Source organism: Triturus cristatus, chromosome 9, assembly GCF_964204655.1.
Source record: "Triturus cristatus chromosome 9, aTriCri1.1, whole genome shotgun sequence".
NCBI lineage: Eukaryota > Metazoa > Chordata > Amphibia > Caudata > Salamandridae > Triturus > Triturus cristatus.
This window is the reverse complement of record NC_140592.1, coordinates 168,464,017-168,484,309: the sequence shown is the minus strand read 5'-3', so window position 1 is coordinate 168,484,309 and position 20,293 is coordinate 168,464,017. Positions and strand designations below refer to the sequence as shown.

Genomic DNA, 20,293 nt, shown 5'->3' with positions numbered 1-20,293 from the left:
ATCTGATTCAAAGGTAAGGAATCTGCATCTGGAAGTCTCTATCAGATGAACAAGCTACTTACCTTTGGTAACACATTATCTAGAAGAGAGACTATCTAGCTGCAGATTCCTTACAGCTCCATTCATGCCTCGCCGCGTTGCGGACTGATATTGTAGGGCTATGTCTGTGCCGGATCACTGACGAAATATCGAGAAGAAGAATATCGAATTGCCAAAATATCGAAGGAAAAATATAGAATGCCAAAATATCGAAGCCCTATCTCCAAACAGGTAAGTACAAAAATATAGAATCCAAAATATCGTTGTAAAAAATATAGTTAGTCACAATATCGAATTATTTTAAATGTCTTAAAATGAATGTAAAATTAATTAATAAAACATATAATTAACTGAAACATACTTAAAAATACTTAAATTACTTTCAAATTAATAAATAATTAATGTAAGTAAAAAATAAATATTAATACATATATATTAATGTAATAATAATTAAAGAAATGCAATATTTTTTGCGTAGGATAGCGGGCGGGTAAAATTTACTATTACCACTCCAGTAAGTGCAATAGTAGGGAAAACGTTGGATAGCAGGAGGGTAAAAATTACTATTCCCACTCCAGAGAGTGCAACAGTAGGGAAAGCGTTGGATAGCGGGAGGGTAAAAAATAGTATTCCCACTCCAGACAGTGCAATAATAGGGAAAGCATTGGATAGCGTAGGGGTAAAAATTAATATTCACATTCCAGAGAGTGCAACAGTAGGGAAAGCGTTGGATAGCGGGAGGGTAAAATGTACTATTCCCACGCCAGTGAGTTCAACAGTAGGGAAAGCGTTGGATAGCATAGGGGTAAAAATTACTATTCCCACACCAAAGAGTGTAACAGTAGGGAAAGCGTTGAATAGAGTAGGGCTAAAAATTACTATTCCCACTCCAGAGAGTGCAACAGTAGGGAAAGCGTTGGATAGCGTAGGGGTAAAAATTACTATTCCCACTTCAGAGAGTGCAACAGTAGGGAAAGCGTTGGATAGCGGGAGGTCAAAATTTACTATTCCCACTCCAGTGAGTGCAACAGTAGGGAAAACGTCAGATGGCGTAGGGATAAAAATTACTATTCCCACTCCAAAGAGTGCAACAGTAGGGAAAGCGTTGGATAGCGTAGGGGTAAAAATTACTATTCCCACTCCAGTGAGTGCAACAGTAGGGAAAGTGTTGGATAGCGTAGGGGTAAAAATTACTATTCCCACTCCAAAGAGTGCAACAGTAGGGAAGCGTTGGATAGCGTAGGGGTAAAAATTACTATTCCAACTCCAGTGAGTGCAACTGTAGGGTAAGCGTTGGATAGCGTAGGGGTAAAAATTACTATTTCCACTCCAGAGAGTGCAACAGTAGGGAAAGCGTTGGATAGCGTAGGGGTAAAAATTATTATTCCCACTCCAGTGAGTGCAATAGTAGGGAAAGCGTTGGATAGCGTAGGGGTAAAAATTACTATTCCCACTCCAGTGAGTGCAATAGTAGGGAAAATAATAATTTAATATTTTATCAAAAATAAATATATTATTAATACAAAATAAAAATATTAAAATTAATTATCAATCACACAATATTTAATAATTAATTTATTATAAACACCAATGTTTTTTTTATTAATAACCTATTCATAATTAATTAACAACCAATTAATTTTCAATACCAAAAATTAATAAATACAATTAATACCAATTAATAATTAATTAAGAATACATTAATTAGCAATATACAAAAATTATTTCAATAAGTAATTAATTACAATTAAATTAATTCCCACCATATTCCCCTATAAACCCACAACCCGCTACAAATAATAAATGAATACAATTAACATAAGTTTCAATTAAGCAATTAATACTAATTAATTACCAATTAATACAAATTATTTACCAATTAATCAACAACCAATTAATTTTCAATACCAATTAATAATTACCTAATAACAATTACATTACTTCCCACCCTATTCCCCTATAAACCCACAACCCGCTACAGAAGTAAAACCCAAAATTAAATTAAAAATAATTAATAATTCCTAAAAATTATTATTTAATGTACTATAATTAAATTACTTCCCACGCTAATCCCCTATAAACCCACAACCCGCTACAGAATTAAATTACCCAAAAATTAAATAACATAAAATTAATTACTTTAAAAATATTCAAACATACATTCCAAAATTTATACATGCTTTTAACACATATACTAACACTTAAAACACTATAAAAAAATTCGATATTTTTAACAACTATAATATGACTGTCGATATTACTTACTTCTATATTATTTAAATCGATATTTTATTTCTTACCTGATTTTCGATATTCTTCACCACTATATTTTGGCAATTCGATATTCTGTCCATTCTATATTAAAAACTCGATATTCTGTCCTGTGGATATTTTGAATTCGATATTCTGTTTACCGTTTGTGCCCCCTTTTTCAGGGCCCTAGTTTTGCAGACGACTCTCTGCTCTTCTGGTGTGGGAAGTACGAAAAATAATGGCTTCCGCATGCCTGGGTAAGCGCCTAAATAGGCACTGCGACATCATAACCGATGCTACTGATGCCGATGACGTCATGCGGAGCCAAATGGAGCCACCCAAAGTTGCGCGCAAGGGGTATTACTCAGCAGAGGTTTCTGGATCCAGCCTGACGCCTGGGAAATTCAAAGGTAAGGAATCTGCAGCTACATAGATGCTCTACCAGATAATGCATTACCGAAGGTAAGTAAAATCTGTCCTGGAGTTTAAGGTCTGACTACAGGTGTGGCTAATTTTCCTTAACACTCTTCTTCCAGCCTGCCCCTCTGCTAATTCAATTACAGGGGCTCCTATCTGGCTGGGGGTGTAGGAAGTAAGTGGGGGTGGGCCTCGGTCCTGTCCTAAGTGTCTTTCCCTCTTTAAAGACTAGTTTGACTATCCAGCCCCCTTCCTGCCTTTTGCTCTGCAGCTCGAGGATCTTCTCCCAACAGATGTCTGTTTCCTTTCAAGCCACTTCACACCTCATCACAGCAGTTTGACTCACCCTGTCAAAGGCTGGCCAATCGAGAGACGCTGCTCTAGAGCTAGATTCAGGCTGGACTATTCCCACGAGGAACAGGGTCAAGACTGATTTGCATATGGCTGGGTCCAAACTGGGGTGATGTAGTGAGCAAAAGAATGATGGATTTAACCCAGATCCTGGTGACTGGGGGTGAATCTTTGCATTGTTCAGCCTTCCTTCCATCAATTGTTTCTTTTTGCATAGGTCACCCTAAGTGGGAAGGGTATGCCCAGACGTGGGCCCGGTGCTCACTACACCACTGGATTCAAGCTAGCCTGGCTGATGAAGGGTGATGCCCTGAAACCGGTACCAGGATACTCGTTTTCGGTCCAGGGAGGACCTGGCTTGGCAGGTCGGGCTGGACTGTTCCCACAAGGAACAGGGTCAAGACTGATTTGCATATGGCTGGATCCAAACTGGGGTGGTGTGGTGAGCAAAAGAATGATGGTTTTAACCCAGATCCTTGTGACTGGGAGTGAATGTTTGCATTGTCCAGCCTTCCTTCCATCAATTGTTTCTTTTGCATAGGTCGCCCTAAGTGGGAAGGGTATGCCCAGACGTGGGTCCCGTGCTCACTACACCACTGGATTCAAGCTGGCCTGACTGAGAAGGGTGATGCCCTGAAACCGGTTCCTTGATGCTTGTTTTCGGTCCAGGGCGGACCTGGCTTGGCAGTTAGGGCTGGACTGTTCCCACAAGGAACAGGTTCAAGACTGGTTTGCATATGGCTGGGTCCAAACTGGGGTGGTGTGGTGAGCAAAAGAATGATGGATTTAACCCAGATCCTTGTGGCTGGGGGTGAATGTTTGCATTGTCCAGCATTCCTTCCATCAATTGTTTCTTTTGCCTAGAGCTGGGTTGAGGCACATCAGAAAAGCGAGTTCTGTAACTTCTTTTCTGTCATAGTTATAATAAATATAACCTTGGCAAGTAGTTGGATTTATTCTACCTAATATTTAGAGACTTTGAATTATTATGTTAGCTCTCTCCTGTCAATAGGTTAGACTTTATTAAAGTTTGATAAATCCTTCCCATGTTAGCCTATAGAGCTAATGCACTACAATGGGGAAAACGAAATTGGCCGTTTTTCCCTAACCAGGGCTTATAAAACATATTTTATAATGTCTCTGCTTATTGCAACAAGGCACCCTACCCTTCAGCCACCTAGGGTAAACCTTAGGGGTGACTTATTTTTTATAAATAAGGTTGTTTAAGACGTTGTAAATATCTTTAATTCCAAAGTCGAATGTGAACATAGTTCTATCTTAAAAGCAGCCTCCAAGGCAAGAATGGCTTTTAAAATGATAGCAGGCACCACAGCAGTGCACACGTAAGTGCATTAAATCCACTGGGCCTCTAAACCTAGATGCCCTGCCATATGCTAGGGGCCTGTCAGTACCAATTGTAATTGTACCTAATTACCATGCACCTTTTTACACCGAGCACAGGCCCTGGTTAGCAGGGCCCAGGGCATCATCAGAGTCAGAAAACCAGCATCTAGTAGTCCAAATTGGGACAAAAAGTGGAGGGACACTGCAGAAAGTGCTGGTTTCTCACAAATCCATAATGTTTTGATAATATACTGTCTTGATTATGTGCTGCATTGTACAAGTCTTCAGACAATACTAGAACAGATCATTGTCACTTATAGAACAAAACAATAACCTCTTTGTGACTCCTCCTAACCTAGCATTTATAGTGAACTATTGAAAAGTATTCATAAAGCTCATTGAATCATTTACATCTCCTGGTTACAATACTGCCCAGTACATGCTTAGCCAGGAACATTATTAAAACAAAGAAAAACTATTTTCTCGCAATCAAATATAACATGTCCATGTTAAACCAGATTCACCAGTGTAGCCTTTTTATTTTATTTTCAGTTCTACTTTGGCAACAACGTTTGTATTTAATCGTATCATTCAAACCATTTGGTATTAAAGTTTATACATTTTTAGTCCAACATAACTCTAGCTTTGCCAGTTGTTTATCCCTACTGATCTGTTGTAGTTAGGCCTGGGCTAAATTTCCGTTCCGCTCGCGGAAATTGCGATAATTTGACATTTTCGCATTCCGTGGAGAGCGCAAAAATGTCAAAATTTCCGCATTCCGCAGCTTAGCGATAATTTGTTTCTTGCTCGCGCTGTAAAATAATACATTCTTGCGCGCGCGCGATCGCCTTACCTGAATCCCCGCGTTCGCCGACAAGTTTTCCCGATCCGGTCGCGTTCTCCACGAGATGTTGGATTGTTGGTTGCCATTTGGGCTGTCTCGCGACAGTTCGCGCCCGCAGTAATGTCATTGGTCGCGCGATCACGTCTTTCTTCTCGCGATCATGCACCGCGAGAAGAGTGAAAACAAGATGGCCGCGCCCGCGAGTAACCGCATGGGTAAGTTGGCTAGCCGCGACCACGCAGAAAATACAGCGAACGGGCGGAAAAAAAACTTCCGCATCTTCGCGATATTTCCACGTGTTTGCGGAGATTTTTAACATTTTCGCGATAATTTGCGAATGTCACTTTCGCAAATTCTGCCCACCCCTAGTTGTAGTGCTTAATACAGGAAATGCATTGAGAATATAGAGACAGATGTACTAAACATTTTAGTGGTCGCAAACCTAGCAATTCTCTGGTGGGTTTGCTGCCGCCAACGCAGTTTTACTTATGTACTATACCTCTTTACAAAATTGCCAGAGTATTTGCCATTTGCTAAATTAATGTATTAATGGTTTACTAATTGCTATTTGGCAGGGGTGTGTTGTGTGTGTTCCTTACAAATATCGATTCGGTACCATATGTATCAATAGTTTGCAACTGTAATTCCAGTTGCAAACCATTAAAAAGTTATTGACACTTCAATGGTGATGATATCCCCTCGGCACTGCTTCCCTTTTGTGAATTTTGGGCAAAGTTATTGGTTGAGTATTCAGTGGTCCATGGGAACGTTTTTTGTTTTGGTTTTTATTAAAACAGACCCATTTCCTTTAAGGCAATTGGGCTGCTTTGAAAAGAAAAATATATTATAATTCTATTATATCAGACATGGTGGTCTCTGACCCTAATAGGCCAAGCCTGTGATTTTCTCCAGTCGGAGTAAGTCATAATTTGTGACCTACCTCATAAATAATAGTGAGGTAGGTCGGATAGCAGCCCACTCCAAGTTCTTTTTTGTGAGCCAACCTATTTGTAGATAGGTAGGCTGGCAAAAAAACCTTTCTGGTTGCAAAAATCCTAGTCCCATTTGTAACCAGTTCTTGCGAGCAGCAAGTGTGCATATCTGGCCCCTAGATCTCTCAATACAGACGAAGTTAATCAATATTCAATAATGCTTAGCTTATATTTTTGCTGAAATAATCTGTAATGTAAAACTAACAAATGAACATTAAAGTGTGGCAAAAGGGTATTTTTTATATTTCAAAGAGGTACCCTCCAACTAGACAGTGAGCGCAGCATGATCTGGGAGTGGCAAACCCCGGCTCATGGATTTTGAGTTGAGCAAGAAGCCAGTGGTCATAGTAAGACGCGCTCCACCCAGTAATCTTCAAGAATATTAAATCATGTCTACATAACAGACAAGAGTGCAATTTACAGTTCAATGTAAACATAGATAAGTGGCTCACCGCACACTGACAAGCAGCATGGGAAAAACAAAATCTGGCACCTCTGCCGGTAGCTGAGCTGTTACAAAGAGAAATAGTTTGCAACGAGAACACATCCATCTGAACCAACAATATCAATGGTACATAACGAATTCGTCTCAGTTCCAGTCTCATGTTTTGAAATTTATAGTTAATTAATTGGTCGCTTTTTAGGACACGATAAGATTAATAATGAATCAGTAATGTTTTCATTTTTTATTTTAAGGGTGTGATGGCTGCAGCACAAGCTGGAAATAAATCTGCTGAACTCAGTCCCTTGGCAATGTTTGCCTTCTTTGTGAACCGGTGCAGAGAAAATCTCCATATTGTAGTAGCTTTCAGTCCAATTGGGGATGCTTTCCGTAATCGCCTCAGGCAGTTCCCTTCACTCATCAACTGCTGCACTATTGACTGGTTCCAGGTATGCATGCGTGGCCTTTGTAATTGTGTATCCCTACAACTCATTTGACTTTTTTTTCATTCAAAATTGTAATATGTTTGGCTGTCTTTGCTACTGTACTTCTTCGATGTCTAACCTGTTTCGCCATGATATTTATACATTACTTCTTTTGGCAACTCTTTGTGCTATGTCTTATGGTACTATAAATAATGTTGGGACAAAGAGAAAATGGTGGGGATGGTGCAGTTCCATAGATGGTCGGGGACTTCTATCCTTACAATTTTAGAACAATATGGCTTCTGCCCTATCAGACTTGTCTCAAATGTGCTTCACAAAACACTTCAGAGGTTGTCTGTTGTAGTTATCCATTTGACTTGGTTTTGACAATGTTTACATTAGGAGTGTCTACAGACACTGGGGCTGATTACGGCTTTTGCGGTGCTGTGCCAGCACAGCACCGCCAAAGTTGTACATGGCCTACCCACCTGATTACGAGTTCAAGTCGTGTCTGACGGGATTTTCTTATGCTGGTCTCATGGCAGTGCCCTGAAAACGGGCACCGCAATGGGATTGCAAAAGCAGTTCCAGCACGGCATGGACTGTGAAGTCCATGCATGCTGGAACTTGGGGTGCATGCAAACAGTGGGCCACCTGTTGTGCCTCCCTGAATTCATCCCCATTGCGGCAGGGGCATGGGATCCCTATAGGGTCTCTATGTTTCCCCACTGCCAGCCAGCCACGGTCCATGCAGATAACAGCGGTGGGGCGGTGGGGCTGTGTAGGGGGTATTCCAAAGGATGATGCAGAGGGGAAATTAATTATTAATTTAATTTTGCCTTGCATTGTCCCTTGAAACCCCCCCAATGCGGCCCCACCGCCCTACCACTGTTACCTGCACGGACCGCGGCTGCTGCCAGCCTTTTCATGGCGGGCTCACCGCCATGAAAAGGCTGGCAGTGGGAGAACTCATAATATGCTCGGGAGATCACAGTGGTGCCGCCTTGCATATTAGATGCCCATGTCTGCTGCGCCACTGCCAGGGAACGGCCATTTCCGGGTGCAGCCGGTGCAGCGGTGGTGGTCCAAATGGCAGCATCGGAATAGGGCAGCCGAAGGAGCACCACTGCTGCACCATCGCGAGTCTGGTGGTCAAAAACTGCTAGATTTGTATCGTAATCAGCCCCTCTGAGATCAAAGGAGGCAACTCCTTTCTCTTTTGAACTAAATGTACCTACCAACTCCTGCATGGCATTAAGAACTTACCACTAGTCCCCTAAAATGGCCTGAAGACTTTTATTGCTTCAGACATTTCAGTGCACAGGGAGTTCGAAAGGAATTCAGCGCTCTAGTTGGTGACTTTTAAACAGTCAGAATAGTAGTTTCAAGTTATTTCACTACAAAATCTAATAAATCGAAAGAAAAAATGCTTTAATTGCATTTGCATCAAGGTTACATGCCTAGCGTAAGTGTTGGGCCCTGTTAGGTAGATGGTTGTTAATGTTGCAGATTTTAAATATCTATAAAGGCTGCAGATGCGTTTTATTTATGACCTCCCACTTGACATCAAAAGTGAAGGTGACTTGATGGTGTCACTGATGAGCTCAGCAGCAACATAAACGCACTATATAAGTTGGTAAATTAAGTCGAATACATCTTAATATTTTTCTGTACATCCTGATTCTGGTACTTGCACCAGATGAAAGCCCTAAAATTGACATCTAGCTTGCTGGGATGACGACATGTAATGTCATGTACAGTTTTCAACAACTTTTCTGCAAATATGTATTAATTATCCTAATATTACTGGCCAGAAAAATGTCTTGCTACATGAAAAATTGAAACTGTAACAAGTATATCCTTCTAGATTACAGATTGCAAATACTTTCTAGAAGATCACGGGAACAAGCCTAAAGTTAGTTAGTGACATATGTGATATAATTGTGCATATTTATATTGTTCTATATCGCCTGTTCTCTTTTTTTAAGCCATGGCCGGAGGATGCTTTGGAGCGCGTTGCCATCAAGTTTTTGGAAACTGTGAAGCTTTCAGAAAATGAGCAGCGTGAAGTGGTGCCCATCTGCAAACACTTCCACACGTCAGCGCTCTCCCTGTCGGACAAGTCAGTTCTGAATCATTTTGCAATGCTTTCTTAAAAGGTTCATTTATGTACAAATTATGCCATTGAGAGACCAGGCAAGCATAAGCTCCTAACATAACTCGGTGTAAAAGGAGGGGCAGTTAAAAACTCAAATTGGTGTGATACTGCAAGTATTTCTACGTTGCCAGTCATTACAGCTTTAACAAAAACTACAAGCTAATTTGCTATGATTCAGTTTGCCAACGAAGGTCAGGTATTCAGTGAAAGAAATTCATTTTTGTCTCACGTTTATGGTGTGAGGGTTCCCCTTGCCAAGAGTGGGAGTCCTAGCTGTTCTGGGGGACCGGCAACAGAACTTTACAAATTTCAACTTGCGACTTTGGGTAACCTAGCCTTATACCATCTATGGCTCTGCTCTAACTGCTTGTCCAATCACCTCGCTTGCCGAAGAGATGGAATGTGCAAGCTTTTGAGGTCATTGGATTAAGTGGTGAAACGGACTCTCAATAACTCTGTCCCTTGGGGTCCCTTTGAACCCTCTATTTCTCTCCTTTGCTGGTCAGTCGGTTTGCCCATAAAATAATGAGTGGACTGGAGTGCGATTGGCTTTGCCACTACTTGACACTAAGGCGGCGCCAGCGTGAAGACATATATGCATGCATCACCTTGCATGCGCTTGCTTGCATCATGTTGTGGTGGCTATTTTTTTTATTTACCGTTCGAAGATGGTGGACACCATTCTTGAAAAGTTATCTAGAACAAAATGGGGGTGCCCCAGTAACCCAGGGACCTGGGCTGGACAATAATTAACAAAAAGGTGGTCCCCATGGGGGAAGTGTAGCCCTTGACTCCACAGCAATAGTATCAAAACTGGGATAGAAGAAAACCTCTCACAAGAGTGAGTTGTAGATGTGCGTGTGGTTCATTATTTATACACATCCCATTACTGAATATATAATCCAATTCCTAGCTGTATAATCCAATACTTATATTTTATCTAGAAGGATAAGGTGCTCCTAAAAGGTGACGGAGCAGTGAAAGTGATCTTTAGAGAAAAAATAGCATTTGTGCTATGTACAGAAATATATACATGTGGCTGATTGGGATAATAGAATGTTTGAAATCAACAAACATAAAACACAGCAAACGCTCTGCTTCCAGCAAGCGAGAGCTAGCAAAATGCTGTCCCTTGCTGGAAGCGGAGCAGAATTGAGGTGAGGTGCTGGCAGGGACCGTGGGGCATTCAGCAGACATGGCCAGGTCCCGGGGCCCCAAATCGGCCAATAGAGGAGGGCCACATGGCCCCTATCCCCAATAAAAAAAAAAAAAATTGAACAGGCCGTGAACCGGGGATTGGGTTCACAGGGCCAAATCCAGCCGGCGGAGAGGGGGTGGACGGCCCTCCTCCCCTATTTCAAATAGGCCAAAATTGGCCCAGGGATGGGTGCCACGCAGCCCCCCTCCCCCTATTTGAAAATAAAAATATAAGGCTGGGGATGGCCGAAATCAGCCAGGGGAAAGGGGGACCACACGGCTCCACCCCCTTTAGCAACCACTCTGCAAAAGGGCCTTCTGGCGCACAACTGGTTGTAGGATGAAGTCCGCTTAAATCCTGTGGGTCCTTGGGGGCCAACAACCCCTCCTGTTACCTCCAGTAAGTCCCACACAGCGGGATTGCTGAGAGGTGGTCGGAGGCCCCACCCCCTTTCTTCACCACTCTGCAAATTCAGCTACTAGTTAAAAACCATAGAAATTCATTTACAAAACCAAAGGTTACAGGGATGTTATAGTTAGAAAAAAGAATTTAAAAAGCCTTAGAAATTCACTTAAAAAACCAAAGGTTATCGGGACGTTATAGTTAGACAATAGAATTTTAAAAAATCGTAGAAATTCAGTGAAAAAACCAAGGTTGCAGGGACGTTATAGTTAGGCTCAGATTTCATTCCTACAAAACCATAGAAATTCTGTGAATGAGTATATGACTTGTTGTCTGGGTGTCTGAGTGGGCCTATGAGAGGTTGTATAGGGGTATGAGTGGTTGTGTGAGTAGTTCTGTGGGTGATGTAATCAGTGATGTCAATTGAGATGTCATGAGTGATGTCACTGACCATGTCATGAGTGATGTTATATGTGAGGTCATAAGCAGTACATTGCGGGGGTGTACATTATAGTTAGCTCAGGTAACTATAACTGCTGAATTTCAATGGTTTTGTACCATTGAAATCTGAGCCTAACTATAACATCCCTGTCACCTTTGTTTTTTTCAGTGATATATATATAATATATATATTCACTGAAAAAACCAAAGGTTTCAGGGGCGTTATAGTTAGGTATTGGCATTTAAAAAACCTTAGAAATTCACTAAAAAAAACATAGGTTTCAGGGGCGTTATAGTTAGCTGGACATTTCCCTCGTACAAAACCCTAGAAATTCCCCCATTATAGTTACTTCAGCTAACTATAACTCGCGCCCCCGCAATGCACTGCTGATGACGTCACATATTACATCACTCATGACATGGTCAGTGACATCACTGATGACATCTCAAATGACATCACTGATGACATCACTGATGATGTCATCCAGTGAGTCTGTGTTTCTGTAAAGTTTTCATATGTTTAATATATATATTGAAAGGCCTGTTGAAGAATGAGTGGGTGTACAAGTGTGTGAATGGATGATTTTCTAGGTGCGTAACTGACTCTATAAGTGAGTCATTAAATGTATCTTACTGCAGACTAGTGTGAATGTCTGTATGCGTCTGTGTGTTGGTGTATAAGTGGCTGCATGGTTTTGCGAATACCTATATGAATGTGTATATATGGGTTATTGATTGGTTGTCTCAGTATCTGTATGGGTGCCTGAGTGTTTGTGTGGGTAGGGTGTATGTGACTCGGTGCATAGATGTGTGAGTGGGTGATTCTATGGTGCATGGTTTTAAGAGTGCAACTGTGATGGACTGTATGGTTGGGTGAGTGTATGTATGCGTGTGTTAGTGATTGAATGTATATCTCAGTTGTACATGTGTCAGTAACTACATATGTGAAACGCAGTGTATATGTGTGTAAGAGTATATAACTATCTATATGTGAGAGTGTGTGATTGAGGGAGTGCCTGTATGGATGAGTGTGTGCTTGTATTAATAATTGTATAAGAGTGTCAGAATGTGTTAGTATTTTTATGAGTAAGTGAACTTGAGTGTGTTTAACTGTATAGGTGAGTAAATTGGACTGTGATTAATTATTTGCATGACTGACTAGGTGTGTAAGTACCTCAATGGATAATTGGCGGTGTGTGAGTGTCTATATAGGTGTATAAATGCATATGATAGTCCTGTACGGAGTGACTGTAAGTATGAGTGACTGTACAGGTGAGTGAGTGGAGATGTATGTAGACCTAAGAGTCAATGAGTGGGTATGTAGTTATTGGTATTGGAGTATCTATGGTTTTCAAAATGGCAGTCTGAAATTTTGAGTCGGTGTATCAAAGGTTATATTAGGGTGTGAGAAGATGCACTAATATATCACATGGATGACATCATCAGTGATGTCATCAGTGATGTCATTTGAGATGTCATCAGTGATGTCATCAGTGATGTCACAGGCCATGTCATGAGTGATGTAATATGTGACGTCATCAGCAGTGCATTGCGGGGGCGCGAGTTATAGTTAGCTGAACTAACTATAACGGGGGAATTTCTAGGGTTTTGTACGAGGGAAATGTCCAGCTAACTAGAACGCCCCTGAAACCCATGTTTTTTTTAGTTAATTTCTAAGGTGTTTTAAATGCCAATTCCTAACTATAACGCCGCTGAAACCTTTGGTTTTTCAGTGAATTTCAAAGGTTTTTTAAATGCTAATTCCTAACTTTAACGTGCATGAAACCTATGGTTTTTTTCAGTGAATTTCAAAGGTTTTTTAAATGCTAATTCCTATCTATAACTTATCTCTGAAGATATCATGTTTAATGATTTTGATTGGATTTCTATATTTTTCAAATTCAGTGTGTCAATTTCATTACTTATCTTTTTTTTAAAATACTTTTTTATCACCATTTTTTAATCTTATTTTTTCAATTAATTATTTTAAAAATTAAAAAATATTATTTGAACTTAATGGGTTTTACAAACATATCTCTTTATATTTTTCAAAATATTTTTTTAACTATATGTTCAAAACTGTATTTCATATATTTTTTTCTATGTTTTTGGATCCGCGCACCCTATGTGCACCGTTCTCAATCCCTACGTGATAGCATCCGGCCATGGTACGAGTTGGGTACGTGTTTAGTGCGCGATCGCAATGCGACATGTACGCGACTCACAGCCTATACGTGACACGTTCGATGTACGTAGCGCGACGTTTACGCGCTTCCGCGATGCGTCATCTGCGTCTTTGACGCGGTGGGTGCGCGGATCCCGCGAAATATTTAACATTTAAAAAAACATATATATATGTATTTCATGTGAATATTAATTGAAGACAAACTCTAAACTAGTCTTAAAACTAATATATTTTTACATCTAATCCTAGATTTCTTTTTAATTGAATTTCGCGGATGCGCGCTGGGTGCGTGCTGCGTAAGCGCAGGGTGCGCGGATCCCATGTGACCTGCAAAAAAAGAGATTTGATTGGTTCATTACACTTCCCCTTCTAACTATTGAAAGACCCCACCCATTTCAATCATTCTTCTTTGACCTTATTTAGAGCACCATCTCTTTTGAGAGAAGAAGATTTTTTAGACTAAGTTTACACTTAGCTCTAACTTTTTTCAACCAAAAACGGCTTCAGGGCAGCAGGCATCACCTGCATCACCTCATACTTCTGAGGATGAATTTTTGCCGGAGGCACCACCCAAAAAACCTTTTTCTTCAGTGGTGTGGAAATTTTTTACTTTTCCTGAGGGGCAGAGTAAGACCAATGCCACCTTGGTCACGTGCAAGATTTGCAAAAGAGTCCTATCGAGAGGGGATCCTAACAAGAAATACTCTTGCGGCACGGCAAGTATGATGAAGCATATGAGGACCCTTCATCCGAACAATCTTGCACGAGAAGAGTGCCGATGAATGAGAAACACTCCTGCTCCTGCGCCATCCACCTCATCGCAGCCGAGCACATCAAGAGTGCATCCATCAGCCCAAACCTTGGACATCCGTCCTCAATTTCAATTTTTTAATGTGCTCTGCACTAACTGCAATAAGACTTTGTGCTATGGTGAGCAGTCGATTGATCTGATCTGTTAGTGTTAGTTTAGATGAATGTATGTGTAGTATGTACTTGACTGAATAATGCATTAGTAGCGTATGGCGAATGTTTAAGTGCAGAACTATGAGGAAGTGCTGCAGCATCACACAGTAACCTCTTTAACTGCAGTGTGCTGTAGTACTTCCGAAGCACAGGGATGCAACATATGTACATAAATATGTTGCAGATCTATGCTTCTCTCTGCACGGCTGCTTAAACTGCAGCCATGTGGTGACACAGGCACCCTTGCACCATAGTGCAAGGATATCTGTGTCATGTGCTGTTTGTTTTTCTGCAGGAAGACACACCTTCCTGCACAAAAACAATGAGAAAATGCATTTTTCTTCTTCAATGTATGCTGAACATTTCAGCATGCATTGAAGATATAAAAATGTTGAGAAATGAAAACAATTCTCCTTGTTGTGCTTTCCTACACCAATTTTAGAATGGTGCAGCATTCACACACATATCGAGATTTATGATTTCTGATAAATCTAGACATGTGTCTTGTTCTATGAGTATCAAGTGCAATCATGCACAACAACACTTATAGAACACCCTTTCAACACAAAGTGGTGTGCATGATGAGGTTATATTTACATGGAGTATAAAAAGTGCACAGAGTGCCTTTTCCTCTCTTTGTAAATATAAAAGAGTATCTTGCACAATAACTATGTTACAAAAAGTGACATATTTCCGTTTTTAAATTTCCTTGCGAATGATAGAAGGTAAGCGCAGAGTTTTGTCTGCAAAGATGTTCAAAGAAGAATGATTGAAATGATTGCGGTCCTTCAACAGCTAAAAAGGTGAAATATTATGAACTCCTCAAATCTCTTTTTTTGCAGGTCACATGATATCTGATTATGGTCAGATTTCAAAACTACATAAACAGAGTGTTTTTAGAAATGTGTTTCAACTTTGTAGCTTCTTGCAGGCCTCTTCATTCTGCATATTGAGACTTAGTGAAACTTACCTTCACAGTAATAGGAATAAAAAATGGTATACATTTTTTTCAGTTTTTCATTCAAATATAAATTCATTTAAATTGCTTTTTTTTAAATTTGGATCTTTGAAAGAAAAGGAAAAAAAGAATTATAACATGTAATAATACATTTTATACAACACAGCATAATTTCCACAAAGTAATTTTTTTGCCTTTTTTGCTGTTCTCAGAATATATTAAATTTCACTAAAAATAGTGATTTCATCGTACTCATCACTTAACAGCAGGCAAAAAAAACACAATCTCAAAGATTGTTAAAAAAAAAAACAACATGCCATTCTCAAAATACAAATCACAGAAATATAAAATGCACACAGATAACAATTTTTTTTAACTTTAACTTACAAAAACTGTAAATGATGTCGCTATAAAATATTCACCAAATCTAAAGTTGCATTTTTGGAGGATGCACCACGCCTCAACATTTTCCTTCAGTGATGTGGACATTTTCTACTTTTCTCGAGGGGCAAACAAAGACCAATACCACCTTTCTCATGCACAAGATTTTCAAAAGAATTCTGTTATGAGGGGATCCTAACAAAAAATACTCATGCGGCACAACAAGTATGATGAAACACCTAAGGACCCTTCATCCAAACAATCTTGCACGAGAAGAGTGCAAACAGATGTGAAACACTCCTGTTCTGTATCTGTAAAAAAGAATCACAAATAAATGTATATTAATAACTTTCCAAATTATACTATTCCATTACTGTACAAACACATTTTATATAAATACTGACTAAGAAACTATGTCCCTGAACCACAAGTGTGACGATGGTTAAAACACTACATACATAGTGCATACTACTTTGAAGCAGTTCATGCCCTAAAGCCTACCTCACTAAGGGCCCTATGTAGGTAATTTCTATTTACCGATTCCTAAATACCGAATTTTACCGATTCGGTATTTAAGAATCGGTAAATAGAATGTAGGTAAAAAAAAAATCGGTAAATTTTACGGATTCGGTAATATTCGTTATTACAGATTCGGTATTTACCGAATCGGTAATAAGGCATACCTTCCCATTCATTCCTATAGGCCTGGAGGCCCATAGGAATGAATGGGAAGCCATTCACTATTACCGATTCGGTAAATACCGAATCGGTAATAGGGGGAGCATATTCAAGGGTGGCAGGGTCACATTGACACCCTGTTGCACCCCTGAATCGTGCATGTGTGCATATGTGGCGCACATACATGCCCTAAGGGCATGTATGTCTGCCACATGGCACTTTTAAAAAAGCACAAAATTGCTTTTGAAAAGGTATTCGGTATTTACCATCAACTTGTAGTTGGTGGTAAATAACGAATCCTTAAACCAAAAATGCACTCACTTGAGTGCTCCCTACATAGGATTTAAGGATTCGTAATTTACCGGTTCGGTATTTTACCGATTTCTTAAAATACCGATTTGGTAAATTACCGAATCCTTAAAACCTGCCTCCTACATTAGAAAGGGCTAAATACCGGTCGGTAACGGGAAATTACCGATTTTCGGCCGTTACGACCGGTATTTAGCTATCTACATATGGCCCTAAAACTCTACATGCTAACTGACTAAATGATTACAGTACTATAAGGAGACACAGTGGGTGAGTGACAGTGTGTTTGCTAGAAGAGTATGAATACTAACTAGGGAATTGAAGGTGTGAAACACAACAGTGTGGGTGATTACAGCAAGGAGATTGCCTAGGTGAATTTATAAGTGCTAGGCTTTTCGCACAAGGAATGGATTAGTATTTGCTACTGAATGGGTCACTAGAGGAGTGCAAAGGCAGTGACAAGATGTTTGCTGGACTGTATGAATACTGACTAGGAAATTGAAAGTGTTAAAGACAAGTGTCTAGGTGGTTACAAGACTGCATGCATAGTGCATAGGGGTTTCAAGCAGTAAATGTGTTAAGGCCTGGCTCAGTGCATGAATACTTAGGCACTGACTGAATGATTAGAGTACTGCAAAGATAGTATCTTGGTGAATTTATAAGTGTTTAAGTTTTCGCACAGTGAATGGATTAGTACATGATGCTGAATGGGTCACTAGAAGACTGCAAAGGGAGTGACAGGGTGTTTCCTGGAAGTGTATGGATACTGACTAGGGAATTGAAGGTGTGAAAAACAATTGTGTAGGTGGTTAGAGGACTGCATGCATAGTGGATAGGGGTTTGAAGCAGTCCATATACTAAGGCCTGGGTCACTGGATGAGTACTTGGGTACTGACTGAATGATTAGAGTACTGCAAGGAGAGTGCCTGGGTGAATTTATTAGGGTTTGGCGCAGTGAATGGATTAGTACATGATGCTGAATGGGTCACTAGAGGAGTGCAATGGGAGTGACAGGGTGTTTGCTGGAAGTGAATGGATACTGACTGGGGAATTGAAGGTGTGAAAGACAAGTGTGTTGGTGGTTAGAGGACTGCATGCATAGTGGATAGGGGTTTGAAGAAGTCCATGTGCTAAGACCTGGCTCAGTGCATGAATACTTAGGCAGTGACTGAATCATTAGAGTACTGGAAAGAGAGTGTCTTGGTGAATTCATAAGTGTTTGGGTTTTGGCACAGTGAATGGATTAGTAGATGCTGTTGAATGGGTCTCTAGAGGACTGCAAAGGGAGTGACGGTGTTTCCTGGAAGTGTATGGATACTGACTAGGGAATTGAAGGTGTAAAAGACAAGTGTATAGTATGTTAGAACACTACATGCATACTGCATAGACATTTGAAGCAATCTATTTGGTACTTAGAAACTGACTAAATAATCAGACTACTTCTAGGACAGTGCTTAGGTAAAACTTTTAAATTTTCAGTTCTGCCACAGTGAACAGAATAGTACATGGTACTGCACCTTAGTGTCAAACCCTGACTCATTTTATCAATGTTACCAAATGCTTCTCTCACAGTGGTTCCCAAATGCACACAGACTCACAGTGTGATTCTAGACAACAACCACTATACCTAGGAGTTTACCAAAAATCATTCACTACTGTGGAAGTGGTAAGGGAACTGCACACAATCTTCATATTTCAGGACTGCACTTTTGTGTCAATGCCTGACTCATTTAATCAAAGCATAAGCAAAGACTGGCTTCTAATGCTACTAAAACTTGACAACATGACCGGTTTTAAAACAGTTATCTGTCAGCAAATACACGATGTTACCAAATGCTTCTCTCACAATCCTTACCCAAATGAACACAGACTTACAGTGTGATTTTAGAAAATCAACACTATCCTAGGAGTTTACCAAAACTCATTCACTAGTCTAGAAGAGTTAATGGTACTGAACACAATCTACATATTTAAGTACAGCACATCACTGTCAAAGCATGACTCATTTAATCAACGCATAAGCAAAGACTGGATTCTAATGCTACTAAAACTTCACAACATGACAGGTTTTTAAAAAGTTATCTGTCAGCAAATACATGATGTCACCAAATGCTTCTCTCACACTGATCCCAAATACACACTAACTCACACTGTGATTCTAGACAAGCACCACTATCCCTAGGAGTTTAACAAAACTCATTCACTACAGTGCAAGTGGTAAGGGAACAGCACACAATCTACATATTTCAGGACTGCACTTTTCTGTCAATGCCTGTCTCATTTAATCAAATCATAAGCCATAACTGTCTTCTAATGCTACTAAAACTTCACAACATGACAGGTTAAAACAGTTATCTGTCAGCAAATACACAATGTTACCAAATGCTTCTCTCACAGTGGTTCCCAAATGCACACAGACTCACTGTGTGATTCTAGACAAACAACACTATCCTTTGCACTATACCAAAACACATTTCTTCATCCAGAAGTAGTACTACATTTTAGTATAGAAACATAACATAACTCATTTCACAAATTCATAAACAATGACTGGTGTCTAATTCTACCAAAATATAAAAACAGCACAGTTATCTGTCTGCAAACACAGGAAAAACACAAATGCTTATCACAGAATGGTTTCTACATGCACACACACTGTCAATAAGATTGTAGATAAAAAAGTACTCCCTACACTTTAGCAGGAGAAATACATTAGTCTGATTAAAATCAAAATAGTCTACATACATCCCCTCACAATTAAATAACTCATCTTTCAAGTTTCATTGTAGATTAAGAAGTATATCAGTCACTCACCATATTTTCTTTTACAGAATCCCTGCACTGTGCACCTCTCAGCAAAAACAAAGAATGGAAAAGTTTCCCTTTCATTTTCCACACATATACATGTAAACATCAAATCACAATCCTTCACACATAAACTCAAAAGCAAACACACATTTCTATTGGTTTAACATTTCAACCCTTTCCAACTGAAAGACATTTCAACCCTTCCCCCAATTTACCTTCTGCCTGTTACCATAGAAACAGGTCATGGAACACTGCACTAAGCACACAGGTCAGAAGTTCAGCACACAATGTTCCTACACAAGAGAGGAAGTGTGCTTCACTTTTCAACATATCAGCTAATCATATATAATGTTCCTTACAATCTGTTTTTGTTAACCAATAAGAATCATACCTTTAAAAAACAGAAATATACACCCTACCTTTCAGTGTACAAAGTAGTCATACAACCAATGATTTCTTGTATTTGTAAAAAAAAATTCAGAGGATCCGTGTACCCAACGCGATAGGATGTGTGCACTGTGCGCGCATTTCGCCGTTTAAAAAAAAAAAAAAAAAGTGTGTGCCCCAGGGGGTCCTTCTGGGACCCCCTAAGCACCTCTAGAGGGTCAGAGTATTTCCACTCTGCCCCCTTTATATGTTTTACACACTTATTCCCCTTGCTTCTTCAGCCTCGCTTCTACCGAGGCAGAAAATGGCCGCCAACAG

At 39.9% G+C, this 20,293-nt stretch overlaps 1 protein-coding gene across 1 annotated transcript in view; it reads left to right on the top strand.

Annotated features, from left to right (window-relative positions):
* DNAH12 (dynein axonemal heavy chain 12) overlaps positions 1-20,293 on the top strand; it is a 1,449,067-nt gene that overhangs the window by 720,929 nt on the left and 707,845 nt on the right. Inside the window, exons 45-46 of the mRNA XM_085624669.1 lie at positions 6,937-7,131; positions 9,096-9,229. Of these exons, the coding sequence (XP_085480795.1) occupies positions 6,937-7,131; positions 9,096-9,229 (329 nt within the window). The remainder of the gene's footprint in view (positions 1-6,936; positions 7,132-9,095; positions 9,230-20,293) is intronic.